The following is a 15,654-nucleotide window of genomic DNA, read 5'->3' on the forward strand; positions in this document are numbered from 1 at the left end:
CCAGTAGTTTAATGCCTTTCTGCCATAAATCCACAAAATTGGATTTTGTGGGCATGATTTCTGTGGGCTGGTGGTTTTCATTTTCACACAAGTTATGAATGTTTCTCATGAACTATAGAATCTTTTGATAAGCAATCATAGTTTATCAGAAGAATAAAGTGTCTTACAATAGTCACATTAAATAAATGTAAAATCAATATATGTACAGTTTTCTAAAAACCTGGCACCCACTTCCTCGATCGAGGACATACATCATTTGTGCAGTATATAAGTAACAATTATCAGTGCTTCTTGCTGATGTTGGGCTGTGACATTTAGTGGTTGTGGTGATTGATTTTCCACTTATAAGAATGTCTTTTTTGTTTTTCAGTCGATGGAAGTCTTTTCTAATGTTGGTTTGCAATGATAAAATTCTCATGCACAGTGCATTTAAGATACTTTTCTAAAATAACAGTTTAAGAAGAGAATGCATTAAGAATCATTACAGAACTTTACCTGATCCTGACTGAGGATAGCAGATTTTCTAATCAAATTTTGTATTTTTATGTGATCTAAATTTAATGTGCCATTAGAATGAGTAAATTAAAAATGTCCTCAGTATAAAAGATTTATACCCATTTAATCTGTTAACAAAAGAAAAATGAAGCCTTCTTGACGTGTAGGAATGCATTTTACATATCTATGCCTAATGTTTCTTAAAGAGCCTTTTGAAATAGTAATTAGAACACTTGTGCTTTTCAGAAAGCACTGTCAGATTTTACAGCACCTTCTGAAATTCTGCAATGAACCGGACTGTCAAAGAGATTGTGGGAGGAGTTGGTATGTGCAGAAATTGAGGAGAATCATCCAAACCATTGAAACGTTCTTATATTTATATACTTGTAAGAAAGATCTTTATTTTCTTAACTACGAGGAATTCCTTCTGGCTGTTACCAATTCAATTAAACTAATTTATTTAAAGAAAATATTCATTTTTCGAATTGAAAAACAATTTTTTACTATGATAGTTCATCTAGAAATCTTCAAAGCTTTAAATGTTGAAGAATTATTATTTGATGTGGCAGAGTGGATATTTTAACTACTTCTGGTGAATAATGAGATGACCCTCAGATGTCTTGTGGGGTACACTTGACAAACACTTCTGTTTTTCAATTTTAGTCAAATTTATAACTGCTGTATTTTTGTGTAGACCCATGATACCTTTTAAAAATGGTTTTCTTATATATTTAATTAGTAAAGGTGGAATTGCAAATAAGTATTTCAGGGCATATTTTTATGTAAGCTTGCCTTTACCATGGGTTAGCTGGTATTGTGAAAATTGAGTAGCTAGCATAGAGTGACCTGGTAAAGTGGTTAGTGATGACAGAGGTCATTACATAGACTGTAAATATCTAGGTGAATGCATCTTAAAAGGACTGTTTTTTCTTTCTTTAGTGTATTAAGACTCCTAGATAATCATCTGTGTTCTGTTTCAAAGATAACCTTTGATAATTATATTCAGTTTTAAAGTCATAATTCTAACAATTGTTTAAAATTTACTCTGTTTATTCAGCTGGTATTCATTCGATCTTTATTCCAGGTCTTTGCTGTGCTTGAATTCTAAATTTTGAGATACATTCACATATATATATTGTGCATGTATGGTTTCAGTTTACTGGCATACATTTTTAGTTAACTTTCTGATATGTACATACAAGATTTATTATTTAATTTCTTACATATATAAATGTTACCTTAATACATATACTAGAATCAATTTAGCATAGAGTTCTGTGTTGAATAATTTTTCTTTCAAAATTTTGGACATGTTTTTCCCTTTTGTCTGACCTTCATTTTTGTAGATTTAACTGAGGCCTATCTACTTTTGTTCTTTCAGAAAACCTTTTTAATTTTTTTCTTGTCCTGTCTTGGAGCTCAGACTAATAACAGTAGCAACAACAAATGTCTCTTGTAATGCATTTTGCTGAACTATGTCTTGTTTGGGGCTGCTTTCATTAATTTTGTCTGGAACACAGTAAGTTCCTTTGATCCATATTCTGAAGTATTGTCTTCGTTTCAGGAAAGTTTACTTTACTTCTGATTTTGATTATTGCTTCAGTTCCATTTGTTTTCATTTCTTCAAAAAAACTCAATAACGCTTATGCCAGAGGCAGTGTCATGCAGAGGCTAAGAGCAGAACTCTGTATTCTACCTGCCCGTGTGGCGGAACCACTCCCCCGAACCATGGTGGGCGTAATGTTTGCCCTCCTAGTACCTCCACTTCCTCAGCTGGGCAGTGAGCACAGTGGGAGTCCTGCCTGGGAATGTCTTAAGGTGCCCCGTGTATTGTGAGCTCTCAGCCTAGATTAACCGTTTTTATTGCTAACCATTCATTTCTTAACCCATTGCATTCTGGCCTCTTTTCTGCCTACATTATTGTACCTAAACCTTTCAGGGTAAGAAGGTGAATGAATCAGCACTATTCATCCTTCCTTTCTTTCCTAAAATATATAAGTTGTAGGAAAATTGGTCATATTGTATAGCATAACCCCCGCCCCTCACTACATATGTGCTTTGCTTTCTCATTATTTTTATCCTCTCATTTCTTTGTAGTCAGGGAGAGTTCTTCTACTTGTTTGTTCCCTTTGCTGATTTGCTTTACTTCCAGGGTCAACTTTACTTTCTGGAGTAGAATTTTATTCCATTTTTCATTTTTAATATTCCCCAAATCTTTCTCTCCTAGCTCTATTTTCATATCAGCCTGATCGATATTTAATTTTTTATTACAACTTCTTATATATCCTAGAGGGTCAGGCAGTTTGGTCTACTGTTTGAGTGAAATTACCTACCCCTGGTTTTAGCTGTGTGATGCCAACAAAGTTATTCATATCTCTCTGTGCCTTAATCTATTTCCAGCTCTATAAAATGAAGATAATAATAGTATCTACCTCATTGATTATCAGGAGGAATAAATGAATTAATATATGTAAATTGGGAAAGTACCTAGAGCAGAAGAAACACACAGTAATTATTATATTCCTTTCATTATCATCACCATCCATGGCATCATTCTGTGTTTCTGTGCCAGATTCATGGAGGTCTTTTCTTATTCAAGTCACCAAAGAGTGTTCTACTTTTTCTTTCTTTTCTGGTTACTATTAAAACATTTTTAGAAGCATGGTTTTTCTCCCTCAAAGTAGTTAGAATTTTGTTCTGCGGTATTCTTTTCATAGCCCGTGTGTGTGTGTTGCTTGTTTATTCATTTCAGAGCAAGAAGAGCTGTTTCTAAACCTTTGTTAGCAGAGAGATTGATGTCTGACTGCTCTTGGCCATGCATGTTATCATTTTGGGTGTTGTAGAATCACTTCTTAGCTCCACATGGGCTCTGTTAATGAGCTCAGTTTCCTCTCACCAAAGGTAATCAGTTAAGGCAGCTGCCCCAGAGTGAAATGGCAGCTTCTCTTGTCATCTCTCCCTGCTCTCTAACACTACAGGGGTAGAAAATACGAAAACCAGCAATTTCCCCCCGGTACCCTCCTTCAACTACCTCCGTCAATATAATGACAGTTTGCACGGTCATCCCTGTTTGAAATGTTGACATGTTGTTATTGGGAAGCTGGGGTTTGAGATTCTGTTACAAGGGAAGTACCAGTTGGCAGGGTTGTCTGGCCCTCTCACCACCTCACTCAGTCACTCTACATCAGATGGCCTGTCACCCAATTCTCTGGTTAGCAAATACATAGAAAAATATGCTAACATCCAGAAGGATACATACCTTCCTTATTGTTTCATGAGGGTAGCTCTTCTTTATTTCAGGTGGTAAAACATGTATCACATACCTTCTTTGGTCCTTACCATATGTCTCTATGGTTTTGTAGTTCAATGAGAAATCCTGTAGGACTTTGCAGTAGTGTGACTATAAAGTCAGTTTTTCTGAATTTTCCATTTTCATTCATTAGGTATTTTGGTGACAAATTGGAAGAGGTTTTTAGGGTTGCTATAGGGGATACCACTTCCAAAAGAATCCTCTCTATTTTAACCTTTATGTGCTTGTTAGGTGAAGTCTTCCTAAAAACTCTCTAGGCTGTCATTCAATGGAGTCTTTTCACAGATGAGTAGGATATTCACTGAAAAAAATGACCAAGTAAATAAGAAGGGGAGTGAGGAAATGAATGAAAATTATTTTGGATTTTAAGACCAGCTAGTTTGGGCTGTCTCATAAGTGAAATAACCTGAAACATCAAAGGTTTTACAAATCACCCTCTTCTACTGATAAAGTTTCTGAGATCTTGTGAAGTTATATTGTTTTGTTTTGTTTTTTACCTGAAGGAAAAGATAAGGACAGTTGAGGAAAATGTTACTTAGTTAAACAGGGTAATAGAGACTGACCTAAGAGTTCGAGCTTTGCCACCTTCGGGAAACACTCCTCAAGTCCTGCTCTGGGTGTGACAGAACTTTTGCTTATGACTAGTTCTCAAGAGTAGTGATGACTGTCAGCCTATTTGCTAAGAGATTCTTTGATTTGCTCTTTTTTCTTCAGTATGGGTTCATAATTTTTACAGGGATGTTTAGCCCTGGCAATTTATAATTTAATTTTTACCATTAGAGTCACCATCCTAATAATTATCTTCTCATTTACTGATACCTCAGTCTTTTTCAACAGACTTATACATTATTTGTTTACATCGCAAATACTTTTCTTTGCAATGAACATCACTTAACTTCTATTCTTTTTTTTACTTCTATTCTTAACATCACTTTTTCCTTACTGTAGACAGAAGGAAGTTTATCCTTTTGAATTAATAATCTGCTTCATTTTTTAACCTCTGTGACAGAGTTGCATAATTCAAAGTCTAATATTCATCTTCAGTTTTGCAAACATTTGCTATTTTTGATTTTTTCCTGTTTTACTTTTATACTTTATATAGAAAGGTAAATTTCTTATTTGCAAATTTTAGACTATCTCACATGATAGTATATAGAAAAATAGGACTTGAAACATTTTTCTTGCTTTTGATGACCTTAGACAAGTCATTTATTTTTCTGCAGAATCATCTGTTGAATAGGCGTAATGGTGTTTGCTCTCATACCTAATGGTTTTGCTATCAGGACCAAAGGAGGTAGGGATTTTCAGTGCTGACTATATCCTGTCTGTCACAGACCTCTAAAAATACAGTTTCCCTGACCCTGCCCCGCCCACCAAAAAGTTTAATTTGTCTAGGTTGGAGTCTAGCCCTTCGTCACTGCAGTGCAGGCAGATTTCAGAACCTGCCTGAGATTCTGAAAAGCATGTGGAAGCATTTAGAGATATGTTAGTGGTAGTAATACAAGATTGGACACAGGAACATGTCACATTGTTGTACAAAAGGGAAATAGCTTGTGTTGGAAGAATTTAAACTTCTTAGTTCGACCTGAGATTCAACTGAGGTAACTAACTTCAGTAAGTTGACTACTTTTTGATTTACTCTATTATGTTTCAGATAATATAGTACCACCCTTACTTTTACCCAATTTCTTTGGATTTGGGGGGATTGATCAGGATACACTTCACTTGTGTAAAGTAAAACTCTGAATGTAATGCTTTTCTTTCCTACTTCTTAGTCACCATTTTACATAAGAAGTCTATTGTCTCTTCTGCGTATACATTTGTATAAAAGTAGTGATTTGATACCTTCTAAACAATGAGAAGGTGGTGGTGATCATACATGTATTGTTATGTTAAGAATACATTCTGGCCTTGGCTGTTATAGCTCAGTGGATTGAGCACAGGCCTGTGAAGCAAAGGGTTGCTGGTTCGATTCCCAGTCAGGGCACATGCCTGGGTTGCAGGCCAAGTCCCCAGTAGGGGATATGTAAGAGGCAACCACACACTTGATGTTTCTTTCCTACTTTTTCCTTCCCTTCCCCTTTCTCTAACAATAAATAAATAGAGTATAAAAAAAAGAATACATTCTGTCCTGGCTGGTGTGGCTCAGTGGATTGAGCACCAGAGGGTCACTGGTTCAATTCCCAGTCAGGACACATGCCTGGGTTGCAGGCCAGGTCCCCAGTAGGGGGCATGCAAGAGGCAACCACACATGGATGTTTTTCTCTCCCTCTCTCCCTCTCTTCCCTTCTCTCTAAAAATAAATAAATAAAAATCTTTAAAAAAAAGAATACATTCTAAAAGACTACTTCAGGGTAAATCAGATTCCTTCTGTTACATTGTACCAAGTGCTGTTCTTAGAACCCAAATAATGCATTTAGCACAGGGTCAAAATCAGTAGTCACAAAATGAATGGTTAGTCCTATAGATTTTAGCTTTTAGTGAGTAGATTTATCTCTAATAATTATAACGAGTAAATTTTCCTCTTTGAACTTTCAACAACAAATCACTCACATTTTACCAAAATTAAAACAAAATAAATCAAAAGTTAGAATAGTTTTATATCTGTTTAAGAAGTTGAATTTGTAATTAAATGCTTTTCACAAAGAAGCCATTAGATTCAGATGTCATCGCTAGTGAATTCTTACAGAATTTAAAGAAGGAATAATACCACTTTTCTAGAGACTAGAAAGAACAGTAAGCATGTCTCAAGTGTTGTTGTGAAATAGTTCTGAGTGGCCCTAATAGTTCCAAGTGTTTGAGCGCTTCTAGAATTCTTAGGCTCTACTAGTGAGAGTTTACATTGATCAAAGTCACATTGATCAAAATCACTTTGTAAAATAGTTTGGCTATCTGTTAAATGTAAACAGATGCATAACTTCTGACTCAACAGTTTCATTCCTAATTATATAACTATGTACATAAATGCACCAAATGATTTGTGAAGAATGTTTATTGTTTCAATACCATAATAGCCCAGAACTGGAAACAACCCAGGTGATCGATGGAAGGTGGATGATACATAAATTCCTTATATTGAAATACTACACAGCAGTAAAAAATACTGCTATATACAACAGTGTGGGTAAATCTCACAAAGAAAATGTTGAGCAAAAGAAGCCGGTAAAATAGCTTATGGTTTTATTTATATAAAATTTTAGCACTGCCACATCTTATGTATGGTGATCAATTTCAGAGTAGCAATTAGTTTGTGTCTGGGAAGAGACACAGAGGAACTTCTTGGGTTCTCTTTCTTGGTCTGGATGGTAGTTGCAGGGGTGTGTTCATGTCATAAAGTTTGTGAAGCTGTAAATTTATCATTTGTACCCCTTACAATATGTGTTATTTATTTTTTAAGTAAACAACTCAGAAAATAGGTAAGTATGAGTAAAGTAGCCTGGAACAACTTTAAGTAAGGCACTGATAAGTAGAAACTTAAATCGTGTATTTGTACACTCTTCATATATTCAGAATAAGATTGTAAATGAAGTGCAGTTCGCCTAATCTTTATATGACTCAAAAATGAAGCTCCTTTTTCCTTTAAGGGAAGGAAAATAATTCTTTTAGGGTATCTTATGGGAAGCTCATAAAAGGGTACTAATAACCCTTCATTAAGTTTAATTTAAAAATTAAACCATTAGTATAAGTTTTATTTTAAAAGTTGGCATCATTTAATTTTTTAAAAAAATGTGTAGCGAGTAAAGGGATTTCTAACCATGAGATGCTTTAAAAAGCCTAATTGCAGTGGAGTTCTCTCACCCTGTGAGAATTGTTTCCATTGGATGTGTGATGAAGATCACAAGAGCCCTGGATTATTAAATGTTTTACTTTATTTTTTTTGAAAGTGTGTGTTCTCACAGATTCAGCAGCCTTCTTTATTGCTCTCATGGTGAAATGACAGGATCTATTTCCTTTTCAGGTGCAAGTGTTTGGACTCTATTCTGGAGAAGAATTTCATGAGACTTTTGACTGTCCCATTAAAGTAGGTATTCAGTAAGTTTTAATTTTTCCAAGGGTATTTTCAGCAAAAGCCATAAGGATTTTAATACTTTGAGTACTACCAATTTTCCATTAATTTTGTCAGTAAGCATTTATTAAACACGATGTACTAGATACCATTTGATGCTTTAAGGGAGCACAGGATGTATGTTATGTGGTTGTGATCTCAGCTTATCCTCAAGAATATTCTTGTAGTGGGTACAGTGGTACGCGTACACACAACATCTGTGACTAATGACTCAAGCTGGTAAAACAATGTTAAGGAGCCCAAAGCTGAGAGCAGTTTCTTTTAGCTGTCTGTGTTAGTGATGGCTTTAGATGGAGTGACGTTTGACTGGGTTTTAGTAAATGGACAGGGCAGATGGAGAAGGTGGCTTTCCATGTGGAAAAACAATATAATAGAAATGGAGATGCTAGAAAGTTCAAATTGTGTTCAGGATGTGGTAAATAGTCTAGTTTAGATGGGGCATAAAATACTGACTTGTTATATAGGCAGATGGGCTACATATTTAGGCTAAGGTATTTGGACTCCATCTGATAAATAAGGAGAAATTACTGAATGTTTAAGAGAAAAGAAGTGACATAAACTAAGCTAAGCTTAAGGAAAATTAATGCGGCAACTGTATGTAGTATAGATTGGGGGGCTGATAGCCACAACTGGCAGGAAAACCAGTTTTAGATAACAGTTTCATTAGTTAAAGTGATTGCAGTTGGGAAAGGAAGAGGTCATTTATTGTTTTCACCTGTTTATTCTAACATTTATGGATTGACAGGTAAAGGGGAGATAGGGTCAGATAGTCAAATTTGATGTTCAGAAAGTCAAATCTGTCACAATAAAGGGTGATTTAAGGAGGAAAGTGACTGATTTAATGAGGACAAGAGACAATTTAGAAGGCTAATGCAGTACTGTAGGCAAGGGCATTACAGGATATCAGTCAAAAGAGCAACAGTGAGGCCCAGATGGGTATCTCAGTGGTTAGAGCATTGTCCTGCTATGCCATGGTTGTGGGTTTGAACTCTGGTCAGGGCACGTACAAGAAGCAACTAATGAATGCATAAATAAGTAAAACAACAAAACTGTTGTTTACTGTTTCTCTGTCTCTCCCTCTCTCTCTCCCCCATACCCCTAAAACCAACACATAAAAAAAATTAAGAGCAATAGTGAATATAGGCATACCTCAGAGATATTGAGGGTTTGGTTCTAGACCACGGAAATAATGCAAGTTTGGCAATAAAGCAAGTCATAATCTTTTTGCTAGTGAAGGGTCTTGACTTCAGTCTCTGAAAAGCACAACACCTATGAAGTGCCATGAAATGAGGTATGCCCATATTCAAGATGAAGTAGAAGAAATGAATTTGGAAAGCTTTTGGGAGGTAGACTTAACAAGCCTTAGTGATGGGTTTGATGAGAGTGATGAAGGGTGAAGTTGATGAGGGTAAATCTAGGTATATGCTTTGGCATTGGTGTGGGAATGCCGTCTTGCAAATAAAGGGTGATTTGAGTGAGGACGTTATTGATTGGGATTTGAGTTTAGATAGCTGTAGCATATTATAGAGACTTTGGAAACGTGAGTGTGGAGCTCAGGATGGAGATTGGGCCTAAAAACACAAAGTTGATCACCAGAGCTGAGTAAAATGAAGGCACTTTTAAAGATATCTAGTATGTAGTAATTCTGGAAATCTAGATGATGAAATTAAAGTCAGGTAGTGGGGTGGGGGTGTGGGGGGTGTGGTGAATGACAGCAAGGGATCTAAGAAGAATCAGTTAGAAGGAAGAGAGGAGACCCAGAAGAGTGGTGTCCGGAAGCCGAAGGGGAGAGGGTTTCCAAGAGGAATTAGTGGGCGGCAGTGTTGGAAGGCAGTGTGGAGATCACACAAGGTGAGAATGGAAACAGGGGATTAAGAGGGTCACCATATATTGCAAAGTAAATTCATGATAAAGAAGATAGAAATAACTTCTTTAGATAGATAGTTATTTCATGATAGAATAACTCTTCCTTCAAGAAATTTGGTAATGAAGAAGAGAGATCATCTGATGGGTAGAGAGAGGTCAGTCCCCAGAGATTTCTGCAGATCATGTTTTGGTAGATGGTAAAACAAACAAACAAAAAACAGTAGCAGGGGAACATTGGGAACAGAAGGAAGGGAATACTTAGTGGAACAGCAGGAAGGAACGTGATCCACCAGGCAGGGACAGAGAATAAATAGCCTTGGGAAAGAGTCCTGCAACCTCTGCCTGTGAGACAGGCGATGGAGGTGAGTTGAGCCCAATGACTGCCAAGCTGTGGGGGTGAAGGAGAAGTAGTTAAGTAGCAGTGACCCTGATGGCCTTGTTTTCTTAGCAGTGAAGGAGAGAAAAGGTAAGATAATGTGACTGAGTTGAATAGGGGATGTCTGGAATAATAGTTGCTACCTAGGGTTACATATTACAAGAACACTAGAAATACTCTTATGAGAGGGTTGAAGAATGTGTAACAACAGAATGAATACGTGATTTCATCAGTATCTCCGGCGGATTAGAAAAGTGTTGAAAGGAAGAAGGGCTAGCCTGGGAGGGAGCAGTATTTAGAGAAATGAGGGGTCCTTCCAGAAGCCCTAAAATGACAGTGTAGGACAAGGAATTTATTCTCTTGGAAATGGAAATTTATAAGAACATTAAATGTATTTAGTTGAAGGCTTATGAAAGTATAATTGTGTGGATTTTTTTAATGCCTAGAAATAGTCTATATGTTAAGTTAGGAAAAAACCAAAATGTATTGGTGATTACATATATGCAGGCCTATAGCAACAGAATGGGGTCCCTCAGACAGTCTGGCACTGAGTGGTGCTACTGCATCTTCAGAAAGACACTGGCAAATGAACTGGGAAGTGATGAAGGGTGGAACAGCTTGGGGAGAAACCTGTGTAAGGGGTTGGGAAGAGACTGGCTGAGTGGAAAACGAATGAGAATCAGGGGGACAGGAACTGAGGCTGGAGCTAAAAGAGAAGATCCTCAGTGATTAGCTCCATAACTGTTGGGTCAGACAGCTCTTTGATGTAGCTACACTAAGTGTCCACGAGGGTGCATTGCCCTACCTGTTCCACTCGGTGCCTTCAATCATTGAAAGGCATCCTGGACAAGGAAAGAGCTAATTGGGTTCTTTCTCTGGAATCCTTCTATGAACTATATTCAGTTGCAAGCATTTGTGACATCTTTCTATCTTTTTTTAAAAGATTTTTTAAGGTTTTATTTATTTATCTTTTGAGAGGAAGGGAAGGAGAGAGGGAGGGAATATCAATTTATGGTTGCCTCTCGTGGGTCCCCTGCTGGGAACTGGCCTGCAACCCAGGCATGTGCCCGGACTGGGAATCAGACCGCGATCAATCCACTGAGCTACACCAGCCAGGGCTGACGTCTTTCTATCTTGATTGGCCTACTTTGCGTTCTATATGGAGAGAGTGCCTACTCAGAGTCCTGACTCAGCCAAAACTAGATCTAGTGTTCACTCTAATCTTTTAGCTTTGACCTGGCTTCATAGCAGAAATATTTTCACACAAGAGCAAAACTCAGACATCCTCATATTACCCAAATAGATTACTTTCTACCGTGATAGGGTAGTTTTTAGATCATGCTCCCTATAGTGTATAGAGTGTTTATAGTGTATAGTGTATAGTTTTTATACTTTGCCTTAACCATGATTCCTAAACTAGTGTCGGGTCCTTGTTCCCCTGTAGATCATTGCTGTGCATCCTCATTTTGTGAAATCCAGCTGCAAGCAGTTTGTGACTGGAGGGAAGAAGGTAAACACTGTTTGCCATCATGTGCAATCTTTTGGGGCAAGGGGTGGGGTTTGCTCTTTCATTTATCCTTAATATTTTTAATGTGTGACTATTCATTAGGCATTTTGAGAAATAATGATGTTACCCTAAGACCATCATCTCCTGGGGGAGGTGTGCCCCCAGTGTTTCTCACCAACGTTCCTTTGCAGTGGCTTCAGTGCAAGGCAGAAAGGGGTAGGTTGTGTGTTACTCAAACAACCTTCTAAGCCTGAAATAGTGTCTCTTCCAAAAGAGACAATAGAGATACCCCCCAAAGGGATAGCATTTAAACAGAACAGAAAAGCAGTTCAACTAGTGTTTTTTTCCCTTTGTAGAAAATCTCTTGCAGGCCTTGTTAAAGTTTTAGAATAATTCTGGCTATTTTTTTACTGATATGTTCTTGGCATATTTTATTATTGTAGTGTGATTTTAAGAGAACAAGATAATCCTTTGTGCATGTTTCTTTATAGATATAGTAGACTGTAAAACAGTATTTTTACTTATAGAAGGTTGTTGGGTTTTTTTCTATTTTTATGAACCAGAGATATATTTAAAACTATTTTTAATCCTTACCCAAGGATATGCTTATTGATTTTAGAGAGGAGAAGGCAGGGAGAAAGAGAGGGGGAAACATCCGTGTGAGAGAGAAAGATCTACTGGTTGTAGGATGACACCCAAACAACTGAGCCACACCGGCCAGGGCTAAAAACCATTTTTTTATAACAAAATGGCACTACTCTGCTGGCGCTGTGAATGTTATTGCATATGCAGTTTAGAGCAGTGGAAGGGGGTGGTCTGTGGCTGTTTCTGTGGCGGTGCGTGGCTATGGAGTCGCTCCTTCGACGCTCAGATACCAAGTGGTTTCAAGTGGTTTATGGCAGTTACCTGCCTTTCCCTTGTTCTGCTGCTTTGCAGAATGATAGTGTTACCAAGCAAGGGCCAGCTGCCCAACGTACATAGGAGCCAGAACTACAACATTGGCTTTGGCAAAAGGAAAGAAGTTTTTTTTTTCATTGCTGAGTTGACCATCAGAGATAGGAGGCATCACTCAAATCTCTTTTCCCAATCTGGGGTCTAGACAAATTTTAGGGGTAAGGGAGAATAGGGTGGCATGTGGTAGTGCTAAGGAGAAAGTTTTGATTAGAGGGTTTTAAAACTTTGCCAGTTATGGTTTGGAGTTGATGAGCAAGAGAAAACACAAAGACATTGATTGGTCAGTTCTGAATTTGTCCATATTTCATCTAGACACTGCATCATCTGTTTTGAAGGGCTTTTCCCTTCCTAAAGGACTCTGGTGGCCACACTGTTACTAGAGTTCCGTAGACTGAAGAGTCTTGGTTTCGGGTTTATATTGATGACTGGGTTGGCACATGCACAGTACTGTCCTTGTAAAATAGTTCAAAGATTGTATTAATTACCAATTTGCTTTAAGGGAGCAGAATCAGTGTGCTGTTTCAATAAGGCAGTAAAGCATACTGGTCATTACCTTACCCAGCAATTTTCCAAGCACTGGTTTTAGTTCATTGTCATGGTTGAGTGGTAGGTCCAGTAGATCCTGATTCCATTTCACAGCTTGAACCACAATTGCACCAGCTCTGATTTCTGGTTGACAGCCAGCCAGTTTCTTTCCTCCCACCCGTCAGGCCTCTGTTATCTTTAGGCTTTACCCTCATTAGCCTCATATAAAAGTGTCTGTGGGATTCATCAGTGGGAATTGCAGATTTAATCATTCTGTAGCTTACATGTGCAGTTGATTTACTCCTAAAAAAAGTAACTTATTTTCCTTGATCTCAGGAAAGGGTAGCTTTAAAATTCCTCTTGTGAAAGTAGTTTTTACTGAACTCTCATCATGTAGCACATGTTATGTCAGATCTAGCATAAATTTGTTGAGCTATACTTTAAAGTCATGCATTTTTTAAATTTAAAACTCACTAGGGATAAAGAATCCTGAGCCACTTTTTTGTTTGTTTTTAAGTGACTTAAAACAATACACTTTTATCACCTCACAAAAGCATAAAATTCAAAAATTAAAGCATGGCTTGCCTTGCATGGTTCTGGCTCAGGATCCTTCATAAGGTTTCGGTCTAGATTTTGGTTGGGGCCGCAGTTATCTGAAGGCCTGACTGGGGCTGGAGAATCTAATTCTAAGTTGTCTGCTGTCTTTTTAATAATAATCTTAATAAAATATTGATAACTTAAATATTTATAAATCACTGTGTTTTAAAAATTTTCCTAGTGTGGGATATGGTTTTGAGCTCCAGTTCCAATTTCAGGAGTTACAGATTTTACAGTTGTGCCCTATTTCTGAAATGAAAGAACATATTAGAGATATTATGACTAGTGATGTCCAAGGGGTTAGATTCAAACTCTGAAGATGAGATTTTTCTGTGTTGGTTTGTATTCTTAATAATCAGCTGACTAGTGGAGTTTAATGGTTGCTTTTATCCTGTAATGATATATCTATAGTCTCATCAAGTTCGCCATGGTTTTCCTACATGAATGTCTTGTTAACCTGCAGTATTACCTGGCTTAACTGTGCCAATAACATAGTCTCCATTATTCTACTTAGCATTTGATATCATTTATAAACATCTATAGAAAGGACAGTGTGAATGTAGGTGTTTGGGCCAGAGCTCAGTGAGTAGATAAATGGACATTGTTTAAACAACAGAGAAGTCCATTATCTAAGTACAGGTGAGGTAACGTGGAAAGAAATTAGAATTTACACTAAGATATACATTCCGATAAGCAAGCAGTAAAATAAGTAGAATTCACTGAATGCTGAAATAGGAAGGAAAATAATGATTTTTGGTTCATCTCTTTGGTTATCATCAACTGCTTGACAAGGTTTTCTATGTTTAGTGTCTATGAGAGAGCATTCCCATGTCTCCTTTTTCCTTATTCAGTTCTTCAGAAACACATCTGTAGACATTTCTTCCCAAGCACAAAAGAGTGTTTAATTAAGTGTAGACAGAATAAAAACAGTTCAGATTATCTGGTAAAAACTTTTTAAAAAATATATTATTAAGGTAGTATTTCTAATTAAAATAATTTAAAAGAAAAAACACACTACAGGTTTAGTATATTGTATAAAGGGCTTAGTTTATTGGTCATGATAAAAGTATATGTATGGTTTTTTGAAATAAAGAATCATACAATGTAAAGTCACCTTTTTTAGATTTTAATAGCTTTGTTGATATATAATTTGCATATGATAAAGTTTACCGATTTACAGCATAGAATTCAATGGTTTTTAATATATTTATAGAGTTGTGCAATCATCACCATAATGTAATTTTAGAACATTTTCTTCATCCCAATAAAGAAATCTTATACCCACTAACATCATTCCCTATCTCCTCTCTTCTCCTTCTCAGCCCTAGCCAACCACTAATGTACTGCATTTCTATATAAATTTGCTCTTTCTGGATATTTTGTATAAATTATGGATATTTTGTGTAAATGGACTCATATAGTGCTTAGCCTTCCTATTTGACTTCTTTCATTCATTTTCTAGGTATGTCCATATTATAGCATGTTTTAGTACTTCATCTTTTTTATGACCAAATCATATTTCATTGTATGGATATATCATACTTTATTTAGTCATTTATCAGTTGATGCACATTTGAGTTTTTGGCTCCTTTTGACTATTAGGGATAAAGCTGTGTGAACATTCACGTACAGCTTTTTGTGTGGCCATGCATTTTCATTCGTCTTGGGTTGTGGAATTGTTGTTATGTGGTAACTCTGTGCTGGAAGCTGTGAGGAGTTGTCAAACTGTTTTCAAAATGACCGCACCATTTTACATTCTCATTAGCAATGTGTGATGGTTAGTTTTCCACATTATCACTAACACTCAATTTTATCTCTCATTGATGATAACCATCTATTGGATGTAAAATGGTATGTCGTTTTGATTTTCATTTTTTAAATGGCTACTAATGTTGAGCATCGTTTTGTATACTTATTGGCCATTTGCATATCTTTTTTTGGAAAAATTTCAATTTGAA

General features: G+C 36.7%; 1 protein-coding gene across 2 annotated transcripts in view; it reads left to right on the plus strand.

Annotated features, from left to right (window-relative positions):
* Positions 1-15,654, plus strand: part of VPS41 (VPS41 subunit of HOPS complex) — a 212,469-nt gene that overhangs the window by 81,050 nt on the left and 115,765 nt on the right. For both annotated transcript variants that reach the window (XM_037056531.1, XM_037056532.1), the window contains 2 exons: positions 7,764-7,826; positions 11,558-11,623. In XM_037056531.1, the coding sequence (XP_036912426.1) occupies positions 7,764-7,826; positions 11,558-11,623 (129 nt within the window). The remainder of the gene's footprint in view (positions 1-7,763; positions 7,827-11,557; positions 11,624-15,654) is intronic.

The sequence above is a fragment of the Sturnira hondurensis genome, unplaced genomic scaffold, assembly GCF_014824575.4.
Source record: "Sturnira hondurensis isolate 20B ecotype Veracruz unplaced genomic scaffold, ASM1482457v3 Scaffold0008992, whole genome shotgun sequence".
In the NCBI taxonomy this organism is placed as follows: Eukaryota; Metazoa; Chordata; class Mammalia; order Chiroptera; family Phyllostomidae; genus Sturnira; species Sturnira hondurensis.